The sequence below is a fragment of the Barbus barbus genome, assembly GCF_936440315.1.
Source record: "Barbus barbus genome assembly, chromosome: 14".
Classification (NCBI taxonomy): Eukaryota; Metazoa; Chordata; class Actinopteri; order Cypriniformes; family Cyprinidae; genus Barbus; species Barbus barbus.
This window is the reverse complement of record NC_136742.1, coordinates 10,427,820-10,453,451: the sequence shown is the minus strand read 5'-3', so window position 1 is coordinate 10,453,451 and position 25,632 is coordinate 10,427,820. Positions and strand designations below refer to the sequence as shown.

At 39.7% G+C, this 25,632-nt stretch overlaps 2 protein-coding genes across 7 annotated transcripts in view; one reads left to right on the top strand and one right to left on the bottom strand.

Annotated features, from left to right (window-relative positions):
- The window catches only part of LOC306879732 (ras-specific guanine nucleotide-releasing factor RalGPS2-like), a 132,388-nt gene that overhangs the window by 24,327 nt on the left and 82,429 nt on the right, over positions 1-25,632 (bottom strand). The gene's annotated exons all lie outside the window — the stretch shown is intronic.
- Positions 706-20,075, top strand: LOC306879734 (angiopoietin-related protein 1-like). Of its 3 annotated transcripts, none has more exons than XM_079432892.1 (5): positions 706-992; positions 12,114-13,000; positions 16,352-16,545; positions 17,691-17,961; positions 18,235-20,075. In XM_079432892.1, the coding sequence occupies exons 2-5, from the start codon at positions 12,211-12,213 to the stop codon at positions 18,420-18,422; spliced, it is 1,443 nt and encodes a 480-aa protein (XP_079289018.1). In that variant the 5' UTR covers positions 706-992; positions 12,114-12,210; the 3' UTR covers positions 18,423-20,075. The 3 variants fall into 3 exon arrangements, with proteins under 3 accessions (XP_079289018.1, XP_079289019.1, XP_079289020.1); XM_079432893.1 differs by having other exon boundaries at positions 721-1,008; XM_079432894.1 differs by lacking the exon at positions 706-992 and adding an exon at positions 10,215-10,901 and having other exon boundaries at positions 11,054-13,000.

Genomic DNA, 25,632 nt, shown 5'->3' with positions numbered 1-25,632 from the left:
GCATTCAAAAATATTTCCTTTGACTTCCACAGAAGTCAGTCAGTCACAGATGAGTGAACTATCCCTATAAGGATCTCCAGCTTTCTAAAGATCAGATGAGAGCCAAACACACAAACATCTGTGACTGCACCCAAACAGCACTTTAGCTATGAATTTACACAAGAAAACAAGGGAAGGACATTCTGGTGTCACTGGGCAGATTGTTCAAACACATGCTCCACACTCTGTCCAAATGATCCTCAATTTCCATCATCCATTTTAAACAAACATCTTAGAGACATGCGTGGGAAGATCATTATCTATTCAACTTGTGCCGTCCTCTCAGAACTACTGAAAGCATGTGTGTTTAGCAAGACCCATGGAAGGAACGGTGGAGTCCTGTGCTGCTGGGCTCTAAGCGAAAGCAGTCCTCTCCATCTCCACATAGACCGCAAGCCTATTCTCCCTGAGTTCAGAGAGATCCCTCTCCCCCGCTTGCCGTCCCCTCCTCCTTCTCCCCTGAAGAATGAGAGATTTGATGGGAGGTGAAATTTTAGAAGGGGTCGAGTTATTCTGTCTCTATTTCAGCACCCGTTACATCAGAGGCGGGGTTAGGTCCTTCCCTCCAAAAGGGAGAAAAGGAAGAGAGAAAAAAAAAAAAATCAGGTCCCAATTCCCTTCATCCACCCCTCCCTCCCCCAACCTTTGTGAAAAACTAGAGTTGCTGTCCGAAAGTTCCTCAGTCTCCAGAAAGCAGCTGAAGGCTTCCAGAGCCATGCCACTGCCCCAGATCCCGTGAACCCTTGGACAGGAGCTCGCTACTGGGCTAAACAGGGTCCTGGACACTGGGGATCCGATACCACAGGAGCTTTGAGGAGGAGGAGGCCTTAAAATCCAAGAGATAATAAAAATCCAAGAGATGTGTGTAGCTTTAAGGACTTTTAGAGAGCCACTGGGAGAATAAGGAATCACGGAAGACGCAAAGGACCGGTGGAACCCAACTGAAAACAAAGGTCAGAAGACACCTGGGTAAAAGTCGCAAGTTCTTCACTCACATGTTGTGATTTTTCTTTATGTAATTTCTCTGATATTTCACTCTTCATCCCTCAATCTGTCAGCAGCTGGAAGTTCTCCTTCGTCTTTGTTTGGCACATGCCACTACCTGTACATTCGCCGCTCTGTTTTTGCTTTTCTGAACAAATTCCTCCAGCTGCTGCCCTGTGCGCTCAGCTAGGGTACGGGTGGGCCAAGCGGTCTGGTCAAGGGTCATTCTGAGAGTTTGCTTCAGTGTTCGTCCATTATCCAATACAGGGAAGTAGGACAAACATCAAAGGCAGAGAATTACCCAGAATTGCGCCTCTTATTCTGTTTGTTTGCTTTTCACAAAAAGAGATGGGTGTTTTCTGGTCCACTTCAAGGTCATGCAGAAGGGGGCAAATGCATCTGGATGGGTGTGTTTGTTTGCTTGGTTAAGAGTTGCTCTCTCAGCATGTTCGGAGCCCGATACTCTCACAGAGATTTCCAATGTGCTTTCTAAAACAGTGTAGGCCACTCTGTGGGTTGTGTCTTGTGGCTTTTCTTGTACTACAAAAGCTGTATTTTGTGGATCCTGTCTTATTTTGAGGACTGTGGTTTGTAGATTCTACTGTAGAATGTTGTAGATGTTTCTTGGATGCCTGGTGCTCCTTCACGGTTTCTCTGGCTGAAGCTCTTGGGAATCTGGTCCACTCAGCGTCTACCGTTCTATAGGGGATAAGGGACTCTATTCATAAAATATTGGTTTTAAAGAAAACAAACCTTCCAAGACAGAAGGTCGTTTTACGCTAACCACTTCCTCATGTAGAAATGTCTACATTCTCATGTTGTGCACAAAGACACACACACTTCTCACTGGTTTGACAGAAGGCTGATCACAAACCTAGTGTGTGTTGTAGCACCATTACCCATAGTGCCCTGCTGCTGTCAGACACACATGAACAGCACCAGTAGATGCAAATTGAACAAAAACCAAATGTTGTCAATAAAGCCGCAATAAATGTCCACAAAAACAATTAACACTACTGTGTACGGGAACGTTCACAGAGGACATGATCTTTACATGCATCATGTGACAAGAAAAACTGTGAGTGTCCTGTGTGAACATTATGAAGATAACCATAATAGCGAAACCAAACCAAATGGCTGAAATGTGAAAGGTTAGAAAAATGTATGTTTCCTCCGAGAGTCATAAAGCTCACTAAAATCCGCTCATAGAAAAAGCTGCTGCTCCTGGACGAATTTCCATGTCATTACTCTTCAGAGAACATTCTGTGCTGAAGTGTTGGCACATGGTTCACCTGTAGTACATGTGAAACGTCTTAAATTTCCAGTCTCTGTCACACTCATTGCATTAATACCTGCCTCTTCCAAAAATGAAACTCTGTATAAGGAACATTTAGTAAAATTTTAGAAAGACACTGATTTTGGAAAGTACATGAAATATCTGAATTGAAGATGCGACAGTCAAATGTGATGCCGAGTAAATAAGGGCCTTTTAAGGCTGGCATTGCTCATATTCAACAGTCAGTTCCTGTGGGTACTGGTAATTAATTTTATCTGCAATGTTCGTGTGTCATGAGCTTCTATAAACGTATCCAGATATTTGTGGCTGTTAGATCATTCATTTAAAAACATTGAATGGAAAATACAACACATGAATTCTCAAGTATTTTTTCAAATCATTTCTGGCAGCAGAAGCTTTGGTAACTGATTCTACAACTAGATTTGAATTTCATGAAGGAAATATTAGTGTGCGCAAACATTCCAGCAATGCCAAATGAAGAATTCCTGAACTTTTTTTTTTTTTTTAATTCTTTAAAAGTATCCAACAATAGACAGCACATCTAAAAGTTGTCTATAAAACAAGTTTGAATGTCATCTGGGCTAAATTAAATGCAGAAAATTGAGATGAAAAAAAAGTAGTAAGTGGAATTTCAATACAGCCTTGCACGTAACCCAGATAAGAGCCAACATTGCTTCTCCTTCTAAGTGCGCTCTGTTTATTGTCTTTCTTTCAACAGGTTAAAACAGAAAAATACAAGCATTGCTTGTTCTCATCTGTGCCACTAAGGTAATTAGAAACATGTGGAGATGACTTCTGGCCTTTTGCAGATACACACACAGTTTCAGGATTTCAGGCTTCCTTCTTTTTCTGTTGTTTGAAGCCACAATCTTCTCTCTGACAAGTTTTCCAAAAATGACGTTCTCTTGATATCTAAGCCCAGACTGACCTACAAGTTCATCTGCAACTGCCGCCGTCTTATTCACTAAAACAGAGCCCTATAAAAATTCCAAGCTAAACAAGAGAGAGCTATTTAGAGATTTGGGAAGTGAATTTGCGTTTGCGTTCCCATAAAGCTCCCATAAAGCTTTGCAGGAAAAAGCACTCATTAATCTGTTCAGCTGCAATAATTCTCTCTTCAGGCTGGAACAGGTAACGATTTTCTAGCATCTGCCACTGTTTCGTTGGTAATATGTGGGCTTACTTGCACGCACAGAGATGCAACAGATTTCCGGAAAGTGTGATGGATTGTATGCTTGTTGAAGGTAACAGAGTCTTACTGTTGGTTGCTAGTAATGTTATTTGACTGCTGTGTTCAACGAAGTGTCATAAAAATTCCAATGCATTTTGATGAAAGTCATGTGGTGCAACCAACATGCAGAAAAAGGTCACTATGTATTTTAAACTATTAGATTATCTGACCTTTTAATGATAAGACAAAGTTAGTACAGGATAGTAAAATGTCATGTGGTGCAACTCATAAAAATGATTTAGCTTTACACAAGCAAACTGGAGAAAAAGTTCTGCTCTGTCTTTCATGACGTGCATGTTCCCACACTTTTAGCAAGTTTTGAGAGGAATAAAGCTTCTGAGAGGCTTTAAAAAGGGCTTGTGGGTGGCGATGAGGACCGAGGCCTGAGCCTTCCAAACCACGTTCAGTGAAAAGCTGCATTCTCTAGGACAAAACTGCTGCTTTTTCCTGCTCTCTCTTTTTTTAGCTGTGGGCTCCGAAATCAATTAATGTTCCCACATGCCCAGATCTCACCTCATAAATTTATTACATCATGCCCTGTTGGTCTCCATTCTGCCAACATTAATTTCCCTGCGATGGAAGGATGGAGTAACAAAACGCAACTTGGGGCATGTTTTCCAATCTCCTATGACCTCTTTTTCCTCCTACCTTGCTCTTATGCTCTTCTTCCATTTTTCTTATTTTGTCAGCACTTCCTACTGATTGAATAAGAGTGTGTCATATGTTGACGGTTCCTAGTTTTCTGATCTCAAAATGTTGAGCGACGCTACAAATTAATACCATGCTGGAAACCGGCGTCCGTGTGTGACGCATTTCTTGTACAGACTCAAAATAATAACAGAAAGCTGATGTTTGTGCAGTTATATTTTTCTCATGTTGTTCCAATAGGAGAAATTTCTAGAACAGCAGAATGTTTACTCTCGAACAGTCTCTTCAGACTGTTTACTCTCGAAGCTTCTGATTCCAGCTGTTCTGCCTCCGCAACCAAACAAATTCATTACGGTTCCTCATTTGTCCCTCCGTCACCCTAACTGCGGTTCCTTTCTGCCCATTTCTCATGTTGTTCCTCTTTTTTTTTCTCTCTCTCTCTCTCTCATTATGGAATATTTCTGAAGTATGTCTGTGTGTTTACAGCCATCATCTTGGAAAAGTCAGACAGCCAGATGTGGAATCCTATATTAAAATGGGAAATACATTCTCTTTAAAAAAAAACCCCATATAAATTACATATAACTAGCTTTCACTGTAGTTTTAGATCAAATAACCGGTTTGTTTGTGTGTGTATATGTATGTAGTAAAGCTGCAGCAATTACTGATGGGATGTGCCAGGTAGGACTGGAGTTGTCTGACTTCTTAGATTGACTTTTATGAGTCCTCTTTACAATATCACACAAATGCTTGGTCAGAGTCGGGGCTTGTTGTGGACCATTATTCTGCCAATGCAATTGCATTGTTTAAATATAACATCTTGGTGACTCGTCTCTTAAAATTTTATGGAGCTAGTTGTTGGGTTGACTAGGCTCAGATCTTATTTCTTTCATAGTTCAGTGACTAATCATATAAACTTCAAATTGGCCGTCTTGCATAAACAACCTCATTCATTAGGATGTAAACAGGAAGTAGCCCTGGAACATGATTACAGATTTAGGTAAAAATCCGTCACATCATGCTTTATTTAAAAACCATTTTGTTTGTCTTGGGATTTATTTGCTTTACAAATAAAATAAAAATCTTTACAAGCATTTCTCGCTCTAAGTCTTTCCCTGCCACCTTGTTAATCCCCAAGGAGAACAGCGTTTTTAGTCGCTTCGTATCCTTGTCTAAACTTTCCAGCAATAACCTTTTCTCTCATAAAACTGCTCAAACTGACACTCAGCTTTCTGACTAATAAACTTTGCAAGACAAATATGGGACTTTATGGTCCCATATCAAAGCTTTCTCAACAAGAGTGCAAACACCCTTAAAAAAACACCTTATATTACCCGCTGGTTTCTAGTTAAGCGCTTAAACAGCTCTCAACTGCCCAATCAAAGTTTGACATGAAACAGCTGACCAAATCCTTTAAAAAAGCAAGCTAAATGCTGAAATCAAAGACACTTGGGCATAAATCCCACAAAAACAAGAGCTCAAACTCTTTTACTCACTTCAGAGGAAGTCACAATAATGTCATGCCAGACACCACAGGCTGAAATGAAGAGTTGGGTGCTAGCGAAGAGAGAGGCAATGAGCTAATGACCCCGGCACAGCCAAGGAAAAACAGCTCCTGGTGGCCCACAAAAGCACACCGCACACAAGCAGGCCAGCCAGAGAGCAGCGTTTGCCGTTGTGAAATTATCCACTAAGTAACTTTAATTGACTGACTGGATGATTAGATGAATTGAGCAGGAATAGTTTGGCTCTTAAAGAGTCTTTTCATCATCAACATGCATATTCAGAAGGTTCTTATAAAGCCAAAGCCATAAATGCAAGAGAACAGATGCTGATGTCAGCATTAGTTCTATGGTGTGTTGTTAAAAAGGCCAGACAAGGGGCCATGCTGGACTTTTTAGGTCTACATGCTGGAACTACAAATGACACTTACTGTTAAGACATTAAGTGCATTAGATAAGATAGTGATCACGTATAAATTACAAAGATGGAGCAATAAAAAGAGAGTGACAGAGAGAATTGGCAAGGCTAGCTTCCAAGACACAAGTATAAACAAAACTCAGTAGCTATCCTTCTAAGCTGAGCTTCTCAAAAATACTCTTGAGGAATAAAGGATTTTGGCAGCACTCTGTAAAAATATGGAATAAGTGAGACTTTATTACTAAAACAAATGTGTCCAGGCAAATACCCTTCTTCTGGGAATTTTCAAGATGGATAACCGAGAAGACAAAAAAAGTACTGAGGATTTCTTTGATCAGCTGTAAAATGAACCCTGGGACCTTGTTTAACTGAGTTTTGTTTGCTCAGCAGTTTCCATAATGATATTCTATAGGGCTTGTTTACACAGTATGTGTTATTGTGGTCTAAAGGCATTAGGAGGGCATTGGAACCAAAGTGTATAGATATACATTACTGGTCAAAAGTTTGTCATTTTTCTTTTCTTTCTCTCTTTTTTTTTTATAAAAGAAGTCTCTTCAGCTCTCATAGGCTGCATTATTTGATGAAAAATACAGTATAAACCAAAATTCAGCTTTGCCATCACTGAAATAATTACATTTTAAACATTCAAATAGATTTAAAACTTATTTTAAACTGTAATAATTTTCACAATATTACTGCTTTACTGTATTTTATCATCAACTAAATGTAGCCTTGGAGAACATACAAGACTTATTTAAAAAAAAAAAAAAAACCGACTCAAACTTGGCACTGATGGTGTGAGATGCTGAAAAGGTTGTAAGACTTGTTGCAAATGTCAGAGACATCAATCTAGTACATATTTCCAAATAAATACAACCAGCACAGCTGGACGAAAGAATGCGTTTTGATTTTGCTTTTTAACTATGTAAAAATTAGCTGATTTTGATTTTGCCTGTTGTGTGAGGTCTTGCTTCTTTCTCAGTGTCTTGTGCATGAGCACTGTTTTCAAGATTGCATGTCAAGTTATAAGTTGTTAAACTTTTAAAGCACATCAAGATCTTTCCACTGATAACTTCTGTGCGCCTCGCATTTTTAAACAGATGATGTTCATTGAACAGCTTCTAAATTCTGCCTAATGCAGAGGAACCGCTGGGATTTAGCCTTTGACAGCCACCATGACTGATGTTAGCATAGTCAAACCCAATGAAAACAAGAAAGCGGATTTAATGTTCATGTGCTACAATGGCCGGTGACATCATAACAGTGATACTGACTTCGTAAAAACACCCGAGGAACCCAAGGGTATCAGAACGTTCTGGAAGCTCTGTGAATTATGGCTACTAAAATCACATGAAGAGCCAATTGGCTGGAACAGTAGAGGGTCACAGCTGTCCATGCAGCACATCAAAGCTACAGAGAATGATGAAATGAATCATGGGAACAGTGGGTTGATTGTATAGAGTGTGGAGATGTATGACTCAGATGGGTGGGGAAAGGATAGGGAGCCTCTGGGATCACCATAGAGCAGTGGTGGTGCAAGGCCTCAGCCAAATCAAGACCAAAGTTGACAAAAGCCACATTTAAAAAACTAGTTACATTAACCTAAGCTTGATAGCTAACTGATTGTCCCAGATACTGACAACTCCAGTGTGAGTGCCAGAGAAGAGTGTGATACCTTTTCTAACAGCTCAGAAGAGAAGCAAGCCAATGACACTGGAAATTGTTATAACAGCTGACAAAATGTTAATATTTACATTTATTCATTTGGCAGACTCTTACTTTATCCAAAGTGATATTAAAATATACACTTTAAAATACACACAGATTGTGTGTTTCCTGGGAATCGAACCCATGACCTTGGCATTGGCAGTGCAGCGCTCCACCAGCTGAGCTACAGGGACTGAAAGCTGGATTTTGTACCACAAAATGTTGTTAAGGAAGAGCAGAGTTTGTTTCTCATGAGTTACAATGAGGTACAATAGTTCTCATCTCATCTAGCAAATGCATACCTTAGCTGTCTATTACTAATTCAATAGTGATGGTGAAAGGTTGAGAGACTATGTAATGGAGACAAACGCAGCCGTCCATTTTATCGCTGAAGGGAGGGAGAGAAAAATAAGCAAATTAGAAGGTAAGAGTTTTCCTCTCAATCCCTCAGGTTAGCATTCCGAATCACTACGTCCTGAACCGTTCTGTTTTGGCGTGGACCGACATTCCCACATCTGTTCTTCAAATGTTAGCTGCCCATTACTATGCAAAAGCCAAAATATTTTGAATTGTTTTTCTTGTGTGATTGTGAAAAATGACAGGAGGGAATCCAGTTGATAGCTAAAGATAATTAGGTTGAGTAAATCAGGTCCCTGAAAGAGAGAGTGAGACAAAAGTGATGAAAATAGAGGCAGACACAAATGAAGACAAATCAGCATGTTTCTGGACTGCACAAGGTCTTCTTTTCCCATGAAGTCAGGTTCAAGGCCAGGTGTCTTGTTTTGCAGACCAGCCAGAAGGACGATTATGTATGTGACCCACTTTCAGCATCATAGCCCAGATTTTCCTTAAAATCTTGTTTTACACTCTTCTCACTTTCTAATCTCTTCACTCCACACAGCTTACTTCTCAAAGTCTGTAGCCTGCAGTGTCAAATTGCTCCACTGTGTATGATTATTTCAGCCCCGATTAGGCTGTGCTTGACTGTCATTTCACTTTACACTTTGAAAGAAAGAGTCAGTCGTTTTTGAAACCTACCCCTAAGCATTTCAGGTTAGCTTTAGATTACTGACTACATCTGGTTAGAATCAGACAGTAGGACCTTCAAGCAAACAAACAGGAAGTTATAATATAAAGGAACTGTGGAGGAGAGCCAAATACAAACTCCATTTCAAATGTTGTACTTATGGTTCAGAGTAACACTCTTTTTTTTAAACTCTCAACCAAATTAAAATGTAAGCAACACATTCTTATAGAGGCAATATGGTTTGACGTGGAGAGACAATTTCACCTTTGTTGTACACTATATTTGTGTAAGAAGAACTGTACTGGATCTGCAGACACATCTTTGGTCTCACAGCACAGATGGCAGCATTGCTAACTGAAAAATGTGTCTGTATAAACAGGGAGGGGGACCTGAGAGAGCACATCTAGGTATTGATAAAAAGCAGAGCTCAGCATGGATGGAAAGGAGATACTGGGATTAGAGGAGCCTAACGCAACTCCCGGAGAGTGCTGCTAAGACAAATACCGAAGACATGCTGGGGTATTCAGAGTGGGAGATTGTCAAATACTGAACCCTGTAGAGTGGGATACACAGCGGGATGTTAGAGCACCTAGGAATTTGATCCCATGAACCCTGGAGAGGTGGTTAAGGGGGTAGTAAATTACAAAGCAGGAGGTGAAGTGAAGTGACATACTGCAAAGTATGGTGACCCATACTTGGAATTCGTGCTCTGCATTTAACCCATCCATAGTGCACACACACAGCAGTGAACACACACACACCCGGAGCAGTGGGCAGCCATTTATGCTGCGGCGCCCGGGGAGCAGTTGGGGGTTCGGTGCCTTGCTCAAGGGCACCTCAGTCGTGGTATTGAGGGTGGAGAGAGCGCTGGACATTCACTCCCCCCACCTACAATCCCTGCTGGCCCGAGACTCGAACCCGCAACCTTTGATTACGAGTCCGACTCTCTAACCATTAGGCCACGACTTCCCCACAAGGGTAGGAGAATGGTTATAGTCCATGTTAAAGATGGGTTTGTGTATAAAATGCCATGGTGATGACATCAGGCGAACTGTTAGCAGAGGATGTGTAGCATCTGGATATGGGCATGTTAGTGAAGGATGTGAAGCATCCAATGTGTGTTTGATTTAAGTGTCTGAGATGAGACTGAATAGCACAGCAGGGTGTCTGTGAGAACAGCAGGGGTAAAGGTCGTACACCATGTTGAACTGCTAATACTTTATGGCAGAACTCCCTTAAAGGGGTCATCGGACGCAAAATTCACTTTACAAGTTGTTTGAACATAACTGTGTGTTGGAAGTGTGTATATGCATCCATCCTATAATGATAAAAATCCACCCAGTGTTTTTTTTTTTTTTTTTAAATCCCCTCTCTCAAATCAGGCTGTTCTGAGATTCATGTCAGAATGACATAGTTCTGTACAGGCTGCTCCCACGATGCTGAAGATGCAGAGGATTAACATTACTTTCATAAGTGAATGCGCCGATCCCGATCTGCCTAAATGCGTCTATGTTCGCAAAAATCATTCATAATCCAGCTTCAGAAGTGAGTATAAGGTTTATTTTATGAATCTTTGCAAATCGCCTTTCCTAATAACGTAGTAGTTAGCCAGTTTCGCGGCTAACGTAAACAGTACTGCTCGTCACCCCACGGAAGAGAGGGGCGGGGTCAGCAGAGCTCATTAGCATTTAAAGCAACATGGACTAGAATGGCTTGCTAAAAGCAGAGCTGATTTTGACGGGGTAAAAATAATTAGCTTTTTACACTACCATTGAGAAATTTTTACCAAAGTATATTATAGACTTTTCATTGACACCCTAAAGAATCATATCAACTTGTGGAAAATGGGCATCCGATGAACCCTTTAAAACACTGAAGGAAACAAGACACTATTCTGGTCTTGTCTGGCCCAATGACAGCCCTTGTGGTCATCCACTCTGCCACATGAGCTGCTGGGTAAAGGTCTGCTGTGGAGTCCACACCAGAACATGCTTGGCAAAAAAAAGCCCATTCTTTTTCCTTCTTTCACTATTTCTCAGTTCTCATTTGTAGTTGTCAGCAATGTGGATTCTTTGTCACAGCCCCTTTGGCTTAGTAAACAGGAAATTCTTGTTAAAGTTAATTCATTCGGTTGCTCTAGTTGACATCTAAATGGCCTTCTGAGCCAAAGTTTAAAGTCATTAAATCACCTACAAAGTAGGACTGGGCGATATGAGCAAAAATCCATATCTCTGTATTTTTTGGCTGATTTGCTGTATACGGTATATATCTCAGTATTTATACACATTTGTATTTGGATTAAACAAATAAAGTGAATGTAACCATAGGCATATATATATGTTAAAAAAGGGTTTAAATCACATTACATTCTAACACTGCAATCTAAAAACAAAAATAATGCTTTTAAAGCAGAAGTTAAATTTAACTAAACTAAAAATGAAAATAATAAAAAAGCACAGACTGAGTAAAAAGGCTGTTTTGATTACCCACAGTCACTTTACAGTTAGTGCTATCATACAAATACACTTACTTGTAGGTTTAAAATTCTATATACTGTATGTCACATTTATTGTTTATTAACTACAAATATTTCAGCAAAATGTATACTTTAGTCAGAATTATTGCGCTCCTGTTACATTGTGTGTCTGTTTGGCGCACTTGTTCAATGAAGTCTGTGAAGTTTAGGAGAATCTCAAAGCAGAAGGCTCATGCACTTCTGACAGCAAAATGGAAATAGTTCACATTTACAGATGGAGAATAATATATACCTGTGAAATGTAAGTTATGCATTTAGGAAAACAGCACATCTCAAACACATTAAACAGTGTGTTAGCATCTCTGTCAGCAGCACACGCAGCCTTTCTGTCAGAGCCGCTTTAAACTGAAACTAAACTATAGGCTACTATATCTTACGAGTTTTTAAAGCCCTTCATATAAAGTTTGTCACATGTTTAGAACAAATTGCATTGTGCACTGTCTCCGCAGCAGCTCAGTCTGTGTCCTCTGCTATATTTTCAGATGCGCTCGTTTCAAACTACTGTATATCGATATAAACAGTATTGCCTTATATCGTATCGCTTATAGAGAATATATCGATATATCGTACAAACTCGATATACCGCCCAGCCCTACTACAAAGTGGTGTCTACAAAGGTAAAACTAAATGTAGCTTGCATAAGACAAACATAATGAAGCTTTTAAAGGTAAGCTGATGATGTACATGATTGCTGATTGACAGCTGCATTTCTTTCTCCTTATAGGTGAAGCATTGGATTTACCAATTCGTGGAAGTGGAGAAAGAGAAGAGTAAACAGAAGAAACTAACAAAAAGTAGGTTAGGTGATAACAGAAGCAACCATGAGAGACATAACATGGTGCATGGGCATCATGCTCTGCCTCTCCATCTGCTTGTTCGGTAAGAGCCACTCAGGAAATGCACTCACGCAATCTCGACAACGACGAGCACCTGCCGATGACTCCAAGAAGTGCTCCTACACTTTCCTGGTGCCCCAGCAGAGGATCACAGGTCCGATCTGCACCTCTACCACCGGGCCCGAGCCAGACAAAGACCGGGTGACACGTATGGACATTGCTGATGTCCGGGAAGTCCTTTCCAAGCAGCGGCGGGAGATTGAGATGCTGCAACTAGTGGCGGATGTGGATGGGAACTTAGTAAATGAGATGAAGCTTCTGCGCAAAGAGTCTCGTAATATGAATTCCCGAGTGACACAGCTCTACATGCAGTTGCTTCACGAAATTATCCGCAAGAGGGACAACTCCCTGGAACTGGCACAACTGGAGAACCGTGTGCTGAACGTCACCACGGAGATGCTCCGACTGGCCTCCCGTTACAAAGAGCTGGAGCTACGTTTCGCAGGCCTTGCTGCCACAGTTAACAACCAATCTGTGCTCATTGCCGCCCTGGAGGATCGTTGTCTTCGTGGATATGGGCGTCAAGATCTGCCCGCAGTTCCGCCACTAGTGCAGGTAGTGCCAGAGAGCATTCCAGCAAATAATAATCGCTTCACCAATGAGATTCAGAGAGACCACAACAACAGAGCCTTTCCTAGAGGATCACGAATGGATGCCCCAACACCCGACCCACTGGGAATCCCACCACCCCCACAGGGCACCCTTACCTCAGATGGTAAGTGACCAAGGACAAGGGGGTTAATGAGTTGTAGAAGAACTTGACAAGTGTAGGTTTTGTGTGTAGATTTTCATAATCTTATCACAGAAATTCCACATGAACAGATATGAGACATTTTGACCTTGACAGCTTCTATGGGTTAACAGCCTTAGGGGAGTTGCAATACCAGGCTTTCAGGGGAGATGTGCTATCTCTCTATGCTACCATGCAACAAAAAATGTAGTAGTAACAACCCAGCAGTTACTATACATGCTCCAATATGTGTAGGAAAGTAACTTATGTGGCGAGCGCAAATTTGACGGCTCATGTCTTGTTCAGATCCCACTTTCCATTCACTTAGTCCAGATCTTGGTGACATAATGCCTCATTGATTGTTTTAACGGCAGTCTTTTGTGGGGCCAGTATCACTGTGAGCTCTGAAAAAGTTTCCATCAAGGGTGCATAGCGGCCTCAAAGGAGGTACTTCTGAAAACTAAAATAACAAATGGAACGCTGTACATCTGCAATGCCACTGAAGGTGTTGCATTTCCCCTGGTGGCACTACGTGTTTCCTGTAAAAGTGGTACTGAGCCCTTATCCTTCTAAAGCATGAACACACAGCCAAGAACAGACTGCACAGTGTAGTAATGCCAAACGTTACTGTGACAAATCTCAGAATCCTCCATTCCGCTCCTGCAGAATCCTCTCTGGCAGCCCATGAAAACAAAATATGAGCTCATGGATTCCTGAGTGCACACGTGAAAACATGCACCCACACAATCCTCCCGGAAAAATCTGAAGTAGATTAAAGAGTGTCAGAGAAGAGAGAAAGGGATGAACTCTTAGTCTAAGCTTAAACTGGGCTTCTGTATGCCTTCTCCATAAATGCATCAAAATGTATCTGCCCAGCAAGTAGTGACGTTACACATAAAAACAAGAATTTGCAACAAAATCTACAAGACACCCTTTTCAAGCACTTAACCAGCAAAAACATTTTCCTTCTCTCATACACATTCAGGATAGTGACAATGCCTCTGCCAAGAGATTTAAACTTGAAAGCAGTTTCCACGATAATGTGTTCTGGCAAAATATTCGCTAGAAGAATGGGGCAAGCAGTTGTTATGACAGACAATGAAATCGTTAGACAGACAATGAAACAAATTCAGTGTCTGTATTCAGGTCCACATTCAAGCAGTCACTTTCGAGACCACATTCCTGCAAGACAGGTTTTACAGGCATGTAACTGTCAGTAAGGCGGCAATACCATAAAACACAACTTTACTGCACACACACTGGACTACATATGAAATACAGACGGGGAATGATGTGAGTGTGTATTGGAAATGAAATGTGTCAGTCTATTACTTAAAGTCATAAATTTTGTAATTTGAGCGAGAGTTGAACCACTTATTACGTGTAAAGTTACAAAGGCACAAGCGCAGCAGTCCTGTTCCAAAACTTAGTGAGCTACCTGGCTTTATACAGCCTACAAAGGGAGCTACATTCTAAGGTCACAGAACCTCATAAATGACTGATGTGAAATGCTAATTTCACCTGGCAGAATGTTTCTAAGCTAATGACTCACAGCTCACAGTTTTGGAATACCTAATGTCTTAAAAAAAAAAAAAATCTTACTCATCACAATACTCTAACTCCATGAAAACAATGGAAAACTATTTTCCAATTCTGACTTTGTCAGGAGAAGCACTTGCACTTTGTTAGACCCCTCACCTGGCAGGCCAAATAATAGACGTGTGAGTGTGAGATGGTGGTTTTGGACTACAGCCTTTAGTGATAAAGCTTTGAGTAGGTATATAAATATCACAACCACCAACCTCTCCAAACACAACCTCCATTGGTAGCTTTCTCCAATTCCCTTTCTCTCTCACATACCCACACTTCATAATAAACAATCTTCACTGCTTATACAGCAGATCTTCAGTCTCAACCCAAGACTTAAACAATGATAAAATCTCTAAATTCCTGAAGCAAATAGCTCCAGAGTCCAGCCTCTGATGCGGTCAAGGCAACTCAATAGGGTCCGATTCTCTCGCGACTGACCACTAATGACAGCTCAGTGTAGCCCACATCGCCCAGTACATTGAGAATTACAACCGCAGCTGACCAAAGCAAAACACTCTTATAACCTCTGCAGTTGTACAGTACTACTTTTTTTTTTTTTTTTTTTGGTCAGTGAAGATGTATCATTACTGAAAAAACAGAAGCTGCTCAGAGAGTAGTCTTGGATGACTCTAAGATGCAGTTTTGTTTGAGAAGAAGCAGAGAAACCGCCCACTCTGCCGATGTCTGCCACTCGAAACCTCCCGGCACAATGCCTGTCTGTATGAGCTCAATGGCTGTCATTCATGCACAGGCGGTCAGGGCCACACTCAGACCTGGCTGGTTAACGCATCTGTTTCAGCACAGCTAGAGCTACTGAAGAACTTCCCCTCAACACAGGAAAACTCCTCTTATACAACACACCAACCATACTGCCCAAAAGGGCCTTTGGCAGAGGGGAATCTCTCTTTCTTCCTCTCTACATCTCTGGCTCACCCCTATATGACTGATAACGATTTTAGCTTAAACTCAAAGTAAAGAGGAAAAAGAAAAATCTCTCTATATGTGAGATTTATATCTCTATAACCTCTATATTATGTGTTAAAAAAACAGCTGGTTCGAACCACAATTAATGCAACCTTAATAACTCCACAATGAAACCAGATAGGCCTGTTCCAATAAGAACGTTAACTATAATGACACCTACAGTGACATACACAACAACAGATGGTAAGGTTATGTTATAATGAGCTATTCATTGTTCAATGGCTATCACTGTTTATATCGTCATCAGCTGGAAAAGCTTCTGAAAGTCCAGCGTTATTGTTCCTCTGTGACATTATCATTATAGCTGTGATGTGGACTTATTCTCATAGAATTAAATGATTATTAAAATATATTAATCATAGTTCTCGTACTTAGTTATAACAAGATTAAAGGCCTGTTCATACTGACAAAAATGCAGGGTTTTTGATATTGTCGATTACAAAAACGAGAAAAATACTGCTGATGGACAATATGACAGAAAGGCCAATATATTAAAGTACAAGCATTTTTGAAGAAAAATCTAAAAAGAACAATAGTTTCAAATATTCCAATTGACCCGCTTGAGCTGCACGTTTAATCAGATACACAGTAAACACAACTCACATCTGCACAAAATTACGCAAAAGTACAAGAGAACCTGAACTAATTTATGTGCTAGTCACATTGTGAATGCAAACTGTCATTATAAATGTCACTGCATTGGTTCAGATATGATATACTGGAATGAGAACCCCAGTTTTCTTTTCTCCCTGTCTTCCTCAGGCCCATTCAGAGACTGCTTCCAGGTGCGGCAGGCGGGACACAGCACCAGTGGGATGTATCTGTTGAAGGCAGAGGACAGTGATAGACTGATTCAGGCCTGGTGCGAACATAAATTAGACAACGGAGGCTGGACCGTTTTTCAGCGAAGGAAAGATGGCTCTGTCAACTTCTTCAGGAACTGGGAGAACTATAAGGTAAAGACCCACAACACACTGACCAGAGTATGCTGCAAACTATCGGACATACAAAACTACGACAATCAATTAGCAATGAAGCTAAATTATCCAAATTTAGTAAGTGTAAACTTCTGATAAGAAACAAGGAAATCAGGAGACAGCCACAATGTCTGTATTTACATAACTGGCCCACATCCCTGTCGTGTGAGCGTGTAAGTAAATTAGTAAGACAGATGGAATGTGAGATGAGATTCCCAGTAAGGCCAATCAGTGATTTACTGTAGGTCAGTGGTTCTCAAGACTTTTCAGGTCAAGTAACACCACAGACTTTTAAGGCAAACAGAATGACATCCTTCACCTTTGTCAACTGACCCTTTTTTGACACCTGAATTCACCTGTAGCATATATTAATTTTTAAATTTGTTTACAATGAGATTTTGGTTAATTAATTTAGTTTTTCTTTACCAAAGTAACATTATAATGATTACTGGTTTATTCAATATTAGCCAGAGGACTGAAAATATTAGTGCATGGCAATAGACCATAAGTATTGCTTCATAGTATTGCATGCTCTTACTACTTTTCACCACTATATTAGATAATACAAAGATACGTTTAAAAAAATCCAACCTATGAATTTCACAACACGTTTTCTTCAGCATCAGGGCTGAACATTTCCCCTTTAGTCTAGGAAACCAAATAACTATAGCTGTGATATATAGGAGGCTTGCAGAAACAAAGCACATAATTCAATCCTTTTGCAAGAGCAATGGACCGAAAATGACCATTTTCCCCCTGTACACTGCTGAAAAAAATCCAGTTATGCCTTTATAAAGTAGCTCTCATGTTCCCTGCAAAGTCCGTCCTGGGAGTGCGACTTCACCGATTTAGTCAAAGTTAAGTGTATTCACTTGCCTGATGAGTGAATTGTAACTCCAGAGTTCTGCCTACTACAGAAATATACCTCAAATCCTGCTCAGTGACACAAATGAAATGAAAACAACTAGAATAACTGCACACAGTTGGGGAAACGGATATAAATCCACTAAACACACTCAAGACTTAGATGAACTATTTCCATTGGAGAAAAGATCAAACTTCTCGGTCACATACTCTGTCTCTATTACGGTTTCTCTCGTTCCCTCCCCCCTTCTCCCACACAGAAAGGCTTTGGGAACATAGATGGAGAGCACTGGCTGGGCTTGGAGAACATCTATAATCTAGCCAAGCAGGGGGACTACAAATTGCTGGTAGAGCTGGAGGACTGGGTCGGAAAGAAAGTGTATGCAGAGTACAGCAGCTTCCATCTGGAGTCTGAAAGTGAGGCCTTCAGGCTGAGACTGGGCACCTACCAGGGCAATGCCGGAGACTCCCTCACAAGCCACAATGGAAAACCCTTCACAACGCTTGACCGGGATAAAGACGCCTTTACAGGTTAGATGCTAACAGATAGTTAAAACAGGGAAATTGCTGAAGAAAATGGCAAACTGTCCATAGCTATAAGGGCTGGGTAAAATACTGAATGTAAGAATTGTTTGGTTCGTTTCAGAGGTCCTTTTTAAACCTCTTTCTAGTTGCTTAAAAGACTTAGACTGGTCTTAAAAGTTAGTCATCTATTTCAAATTGGTTCCAACAAGATTGAAAGCTTCTAAAGTGTTCTATCATTCCAACTCATTGCATTCTCTTTTCCATCTTCTTCTATGCCAGGCAACTGCGCTCATTTCCACAAAGGTGGCTGGTGGTACAACGCGTGTGGTCAAACGAATCTGAACGGTGTGTGGTACTCCGGCGGTGTGTATCGCAGCAAGTTCCAGGATGGGATCTTCTGGGCGGAGTATGGAGGCGGGTTCTACTCGCTCAAATCAGTCCGTATGATGATCCGGCCAATAGACTGAGGTTCACCCCAGGACCTCACCCGTTTACCAAACCCGACTGAGTCTAAATTGCTTGAATGTACTCATAATTCACTTCAGCACTTATTTATAATCACACTTTCATGTTTATGAGGACTGACATGTATAGCACAGTATAGTCTTCATTGGTACAGCACCGATAAAAATACTGAAAAGGAGGAGTGGAAGGATATGAGTTTCTCCAGAATTGTATAGCAATGTCCTTTGGTCCATCCAAATGCAGAGAAGACTACCTAGTAAGAACTAGAAGTTGGATGACAACATGGTCAACTTCAGCATCTCTTGCTCTTCTCCAGCTCCTACATTTCTCTTCACTGCTGTCCATTCCTTCTGACTCTTCCTCACGTCCTGGACTGAAGACATCAAATCCTCATTCACAGGTTTTTAAATCAAAGATCTTCGCAACTAACCAGATTTTGGCCTCTGGCTTTGAAGGTGTGTCTGTAACAATAAGAACTGGCACTGGGCTGAACTGTTCGCCAGGCCCCATCTGCATTCGGGGGAAATGTTGGTCTGTAAATATACTTTGTTTTATATTTGTTCATTTTTGTAAGAGTTAATTTAAGGACTCACCTCCAATCCGCAGTAATCATTTGTTATTTATATATCAGTGATCTGTATTTATGACAGTTATAATCCTCCAATCATCTATTATGATGTACCATTGTGCTTTTGACAAACTTTTGTATACTTTTACCAACAGAGAGAGAATATTACATTTGGCCTCCAGGGTTGTAATAATCATGTCCCCCAACATCTACCTTAGAGGACAATAAGTATGCATTTTTCATAACTAAATCTTAAATTCAGTGTTATTTTCTTCATAATATGCCATTTTCAATTGAAACAAGATATTTAGACAAAAATTCAGGGGTGAACTTGATTTCATTTACTGGGAGTTGAGTGGATTTTTAAAAGTGGATGTTAAATACCATAATAGAGGCCAACCAAATGCTAATTTGTTAAACCGATTGTCAAGATTATTGAATACCCTGTGCAGCCTAAATGATGTCAGAGATATAGTTGTTTCAGAGCAAAATGAGCAAATCCTTACATTTTAAATTAAAGATTCAGAATTTAGAAATTGGCCTCCTTTTACTGAATGAGTTTGAATTTGAATTGAATTGGTCGTACCAAACAGAAAGTGAATTGGAATTAAAGGAAGTGGATTTTTTTTTTTTTATGAATTAATTATAAATAAATATAAATATTTGTCTGTAAGGCCTATAAATAACATAGAAGGCCAAGAGACTTTTTTTTTAATAACTTTTAGACATGGCTTTACCAAGTCTTTTTTCTTTTGAATAATCATGAAAGTCAGTTTTGATTTTTCATTTGGTCATTCAATCTTCTATATTTGGTTACACCACTGACTAGCTCACAAACACACATGCAAAACCGAAAAAAACAAACAAAACAAAACCTTTGAACTTTGTAGAACTGTTGAATTTATGCTAGACTTCCCTCATAAACATACACATATACAGACACAAACACACTCATCTCTGTAGTCTCTGATTGACTCTCATTGACACACTTATGCCTGAATGTAATTTTGGTACGAACTAAGATTTTGTGTAAATGATCTCTGAATCCACTCTTAACGCTGCTCCAACACTGAATAAAACAGCGTCCAAAAGTCTGGTTGAAACTTTTTTGCACAGTACATATGGAGTCACAGCTGGTTTTTCAATTACACAATTGATTTTTCTGCAGTATGAGCAGGAGTATGTGTGTGAGTGAGTGTTTGAGACCGAAAGAAACAGAGATTTCATGTCAAAAGTATGCAGACATGTGAAAATGGGAGGACTACAGCACATAGAGACAATGAAAAACACATTTCTGCCGTCCAGTCACGAATGGAGGCGAGAGAGACCGAGACGAGAGAGAGAGAGAGAGAAAGAGAGGGATACAGAGGGAGGGAAAGAGAGATGGAGACAAAAGAGCAAGACATTCCTTCCATATGAAGTGCTTAGGTTACAGCTCCACAAAAGTGTATTTCATAAAAATTATGCCTCCCTGTTCCCGGCTTCCCCAGTGGGACTATCTTTCAAAACGTCCTCGATCACTCATAGCCAAGCATCTAATTCTTTCGGGAGAACATGGACACATGTGCTCATACAGGAGAGAAAGACACATGCAGATGAAGTTTTGTGAGCGGCCTGCGCTCTAACACGTTCTCTAAAGAGCTTCTGTCTGTCTGTTTCCCAGCATGCATCTCCCCATGGGACACAGATCGCAGCCTTCACACTTTCACGCATGTGGCACATCAGAGTAAATACTCAAACTTAGACAACAAGTGCAGTCACAATCCGGACATAATTTGCTTTTTTGTTTCATAAAAGCTTTTGTTGGATAGAGACTGATGACCGCTAAAATCATCAGCTGTGTGGTAAATTTAAGTTTTGGCGGGCTGTTAGTTTCTGGAATGCCATAGCACTGACAATGATTCTTTACTACACGATTCAATGAATCGTTCAATATAAATCCTGGTCATGATTGGGCTTGATCCAGTTCAGGGTTATCATCATCATATCAACTTTAAAATGATCAAAATATTAATATTATATTCATATTTATAGTATATAAATCATACTAAAACACCACCAATCCAATTTTATTTTGAGGTGATTATTTAAATCATATTTATTCATTTAGTCGAGATAAAAACATGACATGACTAAAAATTAAAATGAAATTATTTATTTTGATGTGATCAATCACATTATTTATTTATTAATTCCTGCGAACTGATTCACAACTTTACCACTGAAAACAGGTCCTTGAATGTGTAATGAAAGAGTATTACTATAGTAATTATTAGTTCTTTAATGCCAGTTTCATTGCTAGATCAATGTTAAAAAGTTTCCAACAGTATCATCTGACCCCATGTGAACTTTGCAGTATGTGGGTTGATAGGAGTTCCAGACAGTGTCTCTGCAGGAGGTACTGGCATTACGTGTGTGTGTTGTGTGTGTTTTGTGGTTGTTGGCCACATCTGTCCATCCAATCCAAAGGAAAACAAAAGATATTACAACCATTTAGCCGAGGAAGGTCAGATTACAATACACACAAATGGTTACTTATCTAAATGAGGACCACAGCCATCTGTTTTTTTATTTTTTTTTATGCTAATTATGCAAACTAAGCTTAACCCAAACTGCATTTTTAAAATAAACACAACATTATTTAAATGTATTTATCAGTCATTTGTTGCCAGATATTACCAATAGGAAGTCATGTCAGCTTGCCTCTGGGGACATTTCCTCAAAGTACACACACTCCAGAGTGACAATGGTTTAGATCAGTGAGTATTCACAAGCCCACAGACTCCGTCCAAGCACGCACACACACACACACACACACCTATGTGCATCCAGCTGGAAGCTTCCGTCTAACCCTGTGTTTTCAGGAGGGAAATCCTGTTATTACAAAACAGACAAACCATTTGGACACTGACCCGATCCTTTACCTCATCTTCCTCTCAATAGCCTTCCAAACAGTTTTTCTCACATTCAGACTGCGATGAAGCCGTTTGGATGCAGTCAGAGTGCACCCCCCACCTGAGTGCTTTCATAACACACCACAAATCACTGTCTCTAATTGCCAAAGCAGAAGTGAAAAGACCAAAGGGAGAATTCCCCCACAATGAGTTAACGTCATTTATATGCATAGTCTGTGTAGTTTTAGCACCAGACTCACTAAAAGAATTATGAAGATCAGGCACATCATTTGCATGGGACATCTTGCAAGCCAGGTCTGAGTGCTAAGTTGTGAAAGATACAGCAGACTGCTACAGTCTGAAACTGTACAACATCATTAATACAAAACAAAATAAAACAACAAATCAAAAACCAAAACCAAACAAAAGAAAACGAAGACATAACAAAACAACCCAATACAACAAAAAACAAAATCAAGTCAAGATAAAACTAATATTTAAATAAATCAAAAACCAAAACCAAACAAAACCGAGGTGAGATGAAACAAAAAAAAAAACAATGTAGAGCAAAAAAAAACTAATCAAAAAACAAAACCAAAACCAAACAAAAGAAAATTAAGACATAACAAAATAACCCAAAACAACAACAAACAAAACTAAGACAAGATCAAATTAATAATTAAATAAATGCAAAACCAAACAAAACCGAGACAAGATGAAACAACACAACAAAACAGGGAGAGGCTCCAGCATGCCCACAGGATTTAAGAAGGAACTAGATTATTAAAAAGGTGGAATTACTACGAAATGATTATGCATATAAAACAACGCTGGGTTGTTAATAATAGCTACACTGCAGTATATATGACTACTGTAACATAAAATAACTATTATACAAGATTTTGGTCATACCGCTCACCCTTAAATTATACTGCTGTCAGGTCAAAAGCAGGATCTGCAATCATCTATGGAAAAGACACTTAATCCATAAAAATCAAGACAGATGGACAGATAGATAGATAATGGGAGAAGGGGGTAACGGGTGAAAGAACATCCAGGAGGTCAAAAGAAACTCTTTCAGTATTACGGCCAAATCTGAGAACACAAGAGATCCTCCAGTTCTCTGCCTCAAATACCTCCATCTTCCTTTCACTCTCTTATTTTTTTTACTTTGAGCAGATTTACAAGGAGGGTGACTGGCAGTTCTTTAATGCAGTTCAGACCTCAAGTTGTACAAGAGAGCAGTATTTTCCTCACTGCCTTCCAAAGAGCCTGCGAGTCCTCCAGCCCCATACCCAACACACCAGGGCAAACACATGTAAACATGACATACTAAAAATAATAATAATAATAAACTTTATTTTATATAGCGCCTTTAAAAGTAGCATCTCACAGAGATTTACATACAAATACAAAAGATACACACAAGAATACAAAAAAAATAAAAAATTCACATATATGCTAACCGGAAAAAATACGTTTTAAGAGAAGATTTAAAAACACTAAAAGATTCAGCCTGTCTAATTTCAGAAGGGAGAGAATTCCAAAGTTTTGGCGCCACAGAAGAAAAAGCCCGGTTACCCATAGAGCGTAAACGAGTCGCAGCAATAGTTAACAAGCCAGAATCAGATGAGCGGAGATTACACCTTGGGATGTAGATAGTTAAAAGTTCAGTCAGATATTCAGGTGCTAAACCATGCAGGGCCCTGTAGGCAAGCATGAGAATTTTAAAATCTATGCGAAACCTGACCGGAAGCCAGTGCAAGGACTCCAAGATTGGAGTGATGTGTTCACTTGTCCTGGACCTTGTCAGGATTCTGGCAGCTGCATTTTGAACATACTGCAATTTGTTTAGAGTTGATTTAGAGACCACAGCGAGCAGAGCATTACAGTAGTCGATTCGAGAAAAGACAAACGTATTGATCAATCTTTCGGCTACAGAGAAAAATAACATGGGGCGCAATCTTGCAATGTTTCTGAGGTGAAAAAATTATACTTTAACCGTGTTCTGGACATGAGGAACAAATGTCAAGTTTGAATCAAATATCACCCCCAGATTTTTTAATTTAGTTTGAAACTCCACAACAGAACCATCCATCTTTAAGGTTAAAGTGCCAGCTTTACGTATTTGGTGGAGTGAACCAATCAGCATAACCTCAGTCTTGTCACTGTTGAGACAAAGAAAATTGTGTGACATCCATATTTTTACCTCCAATATGCAATGTTCAAGAAAGGCAACAGCCGAATTATCACCAGATTTTGAGTGAATGGGGAACACCAAACTGCACTGAACCAATATTGGACCTGCATCCACCCAGGGACACAAACCGCCTACGGTCTGAGAGGTAAGACTTGAACCAGCTTAATGCAGTGTCAGTAACACCAAACACAGTTTCCAACCAAGAGAGTAAAAGAAACCGTATAAAGTTCAGTTAAGAACAAGATTGCCTTCAGTTTAATGATAATTCAACCAAAAATGAATATTCTGTAATAATTTACTCCCTCACATCATTTCAAACGTTAATTAATTTCTTCCTTAGTAGACTACATAAAAAGGTATTTTGAGAAATGTCAAATTTGTTGTTTTATTGTCGCATTAGCAATTTTGTTGACCAATCACTGAGCAATCAATGCAAGTCAATGAAACCCTTTTGACTTTCATTGTATTTTTGGGTGACAGAATTTTCATTTTTCAGTGAACTAAGTGAACTTTGGCATCACAACATTATAATGAAATTTAGATATCAACCAATAAACCAATAGAGATTTGCTATATTTTGCATCCCTACACCAAAAACTTAGCTACAACTTAGCTACAAAATAACACAAACTGCATATGAAATATGAATTAAAGCATGTAATAACACTCTATGGCAGACAGTATTGTCTTTACAGTACAGTAGCCATACAGTATTCAATCCGCTCCTGTAAGATGCTGTATGAACAGTATAATTTCATGACTCTTTCAATATGGCTGTTAATCTAAAACACTGACTGTGTAAATGCATCCTAGAGGAACTACAGAGTATATTTGTTCTCCACTTCAAGTCATTTGAATGTTAACACATGATAAAACACATTGGAGAGAGGCACAGCGAAGGACAGAGTATCTCTTTCGCAATAAAACCTATCCATGCCAAAAAGATACAAGAAAACAGACACATCTGCGAAAAATTTGATGAAAGTCAAGTGGAGAGTCAAAACACACAAATCTTTTCCTGTCATTCAGAAGAAATGTTTTCCAATTTGCTCAAGACAGTTTGTGCTGCCAAAAAATAAAAAGCAGCAGCGTAAAAAAACTGTGAAAAAAGGGGAAGAGGATTTTGGTTTAACTGATGATTGCTTATAGCCAATGGCTCAGGAGCGTCTCCCCTTGCCCATCTGAGCTCTAGAAGCCCTGAACAGAAGAGGACTGGGATGGCATTCAGAAGATGAAGTAACTCCAACACACAGACAGAGAACCTAACTGCTAATAACGATGCCAGTTTTATATAAGCATATTATAAGCATGGCACTGAGCAAAATGCATGTAATGAAACGTCTAAGTACATGAGTGAATGTGCTTTGACAAGCTTGTAAGGATGACATTTCACAAAAGCATGTTTACACTACAAAGCAAGTACACGGTCACAGGCAAGTTAATTTTGCACATGTATAATACTATATAATCAGGGGTGCACATAAGTGGTGCGCATGCACAACTAAAATAAAAAATGTGATGGATAAATGCACTAGTCAACATTTGAAGTG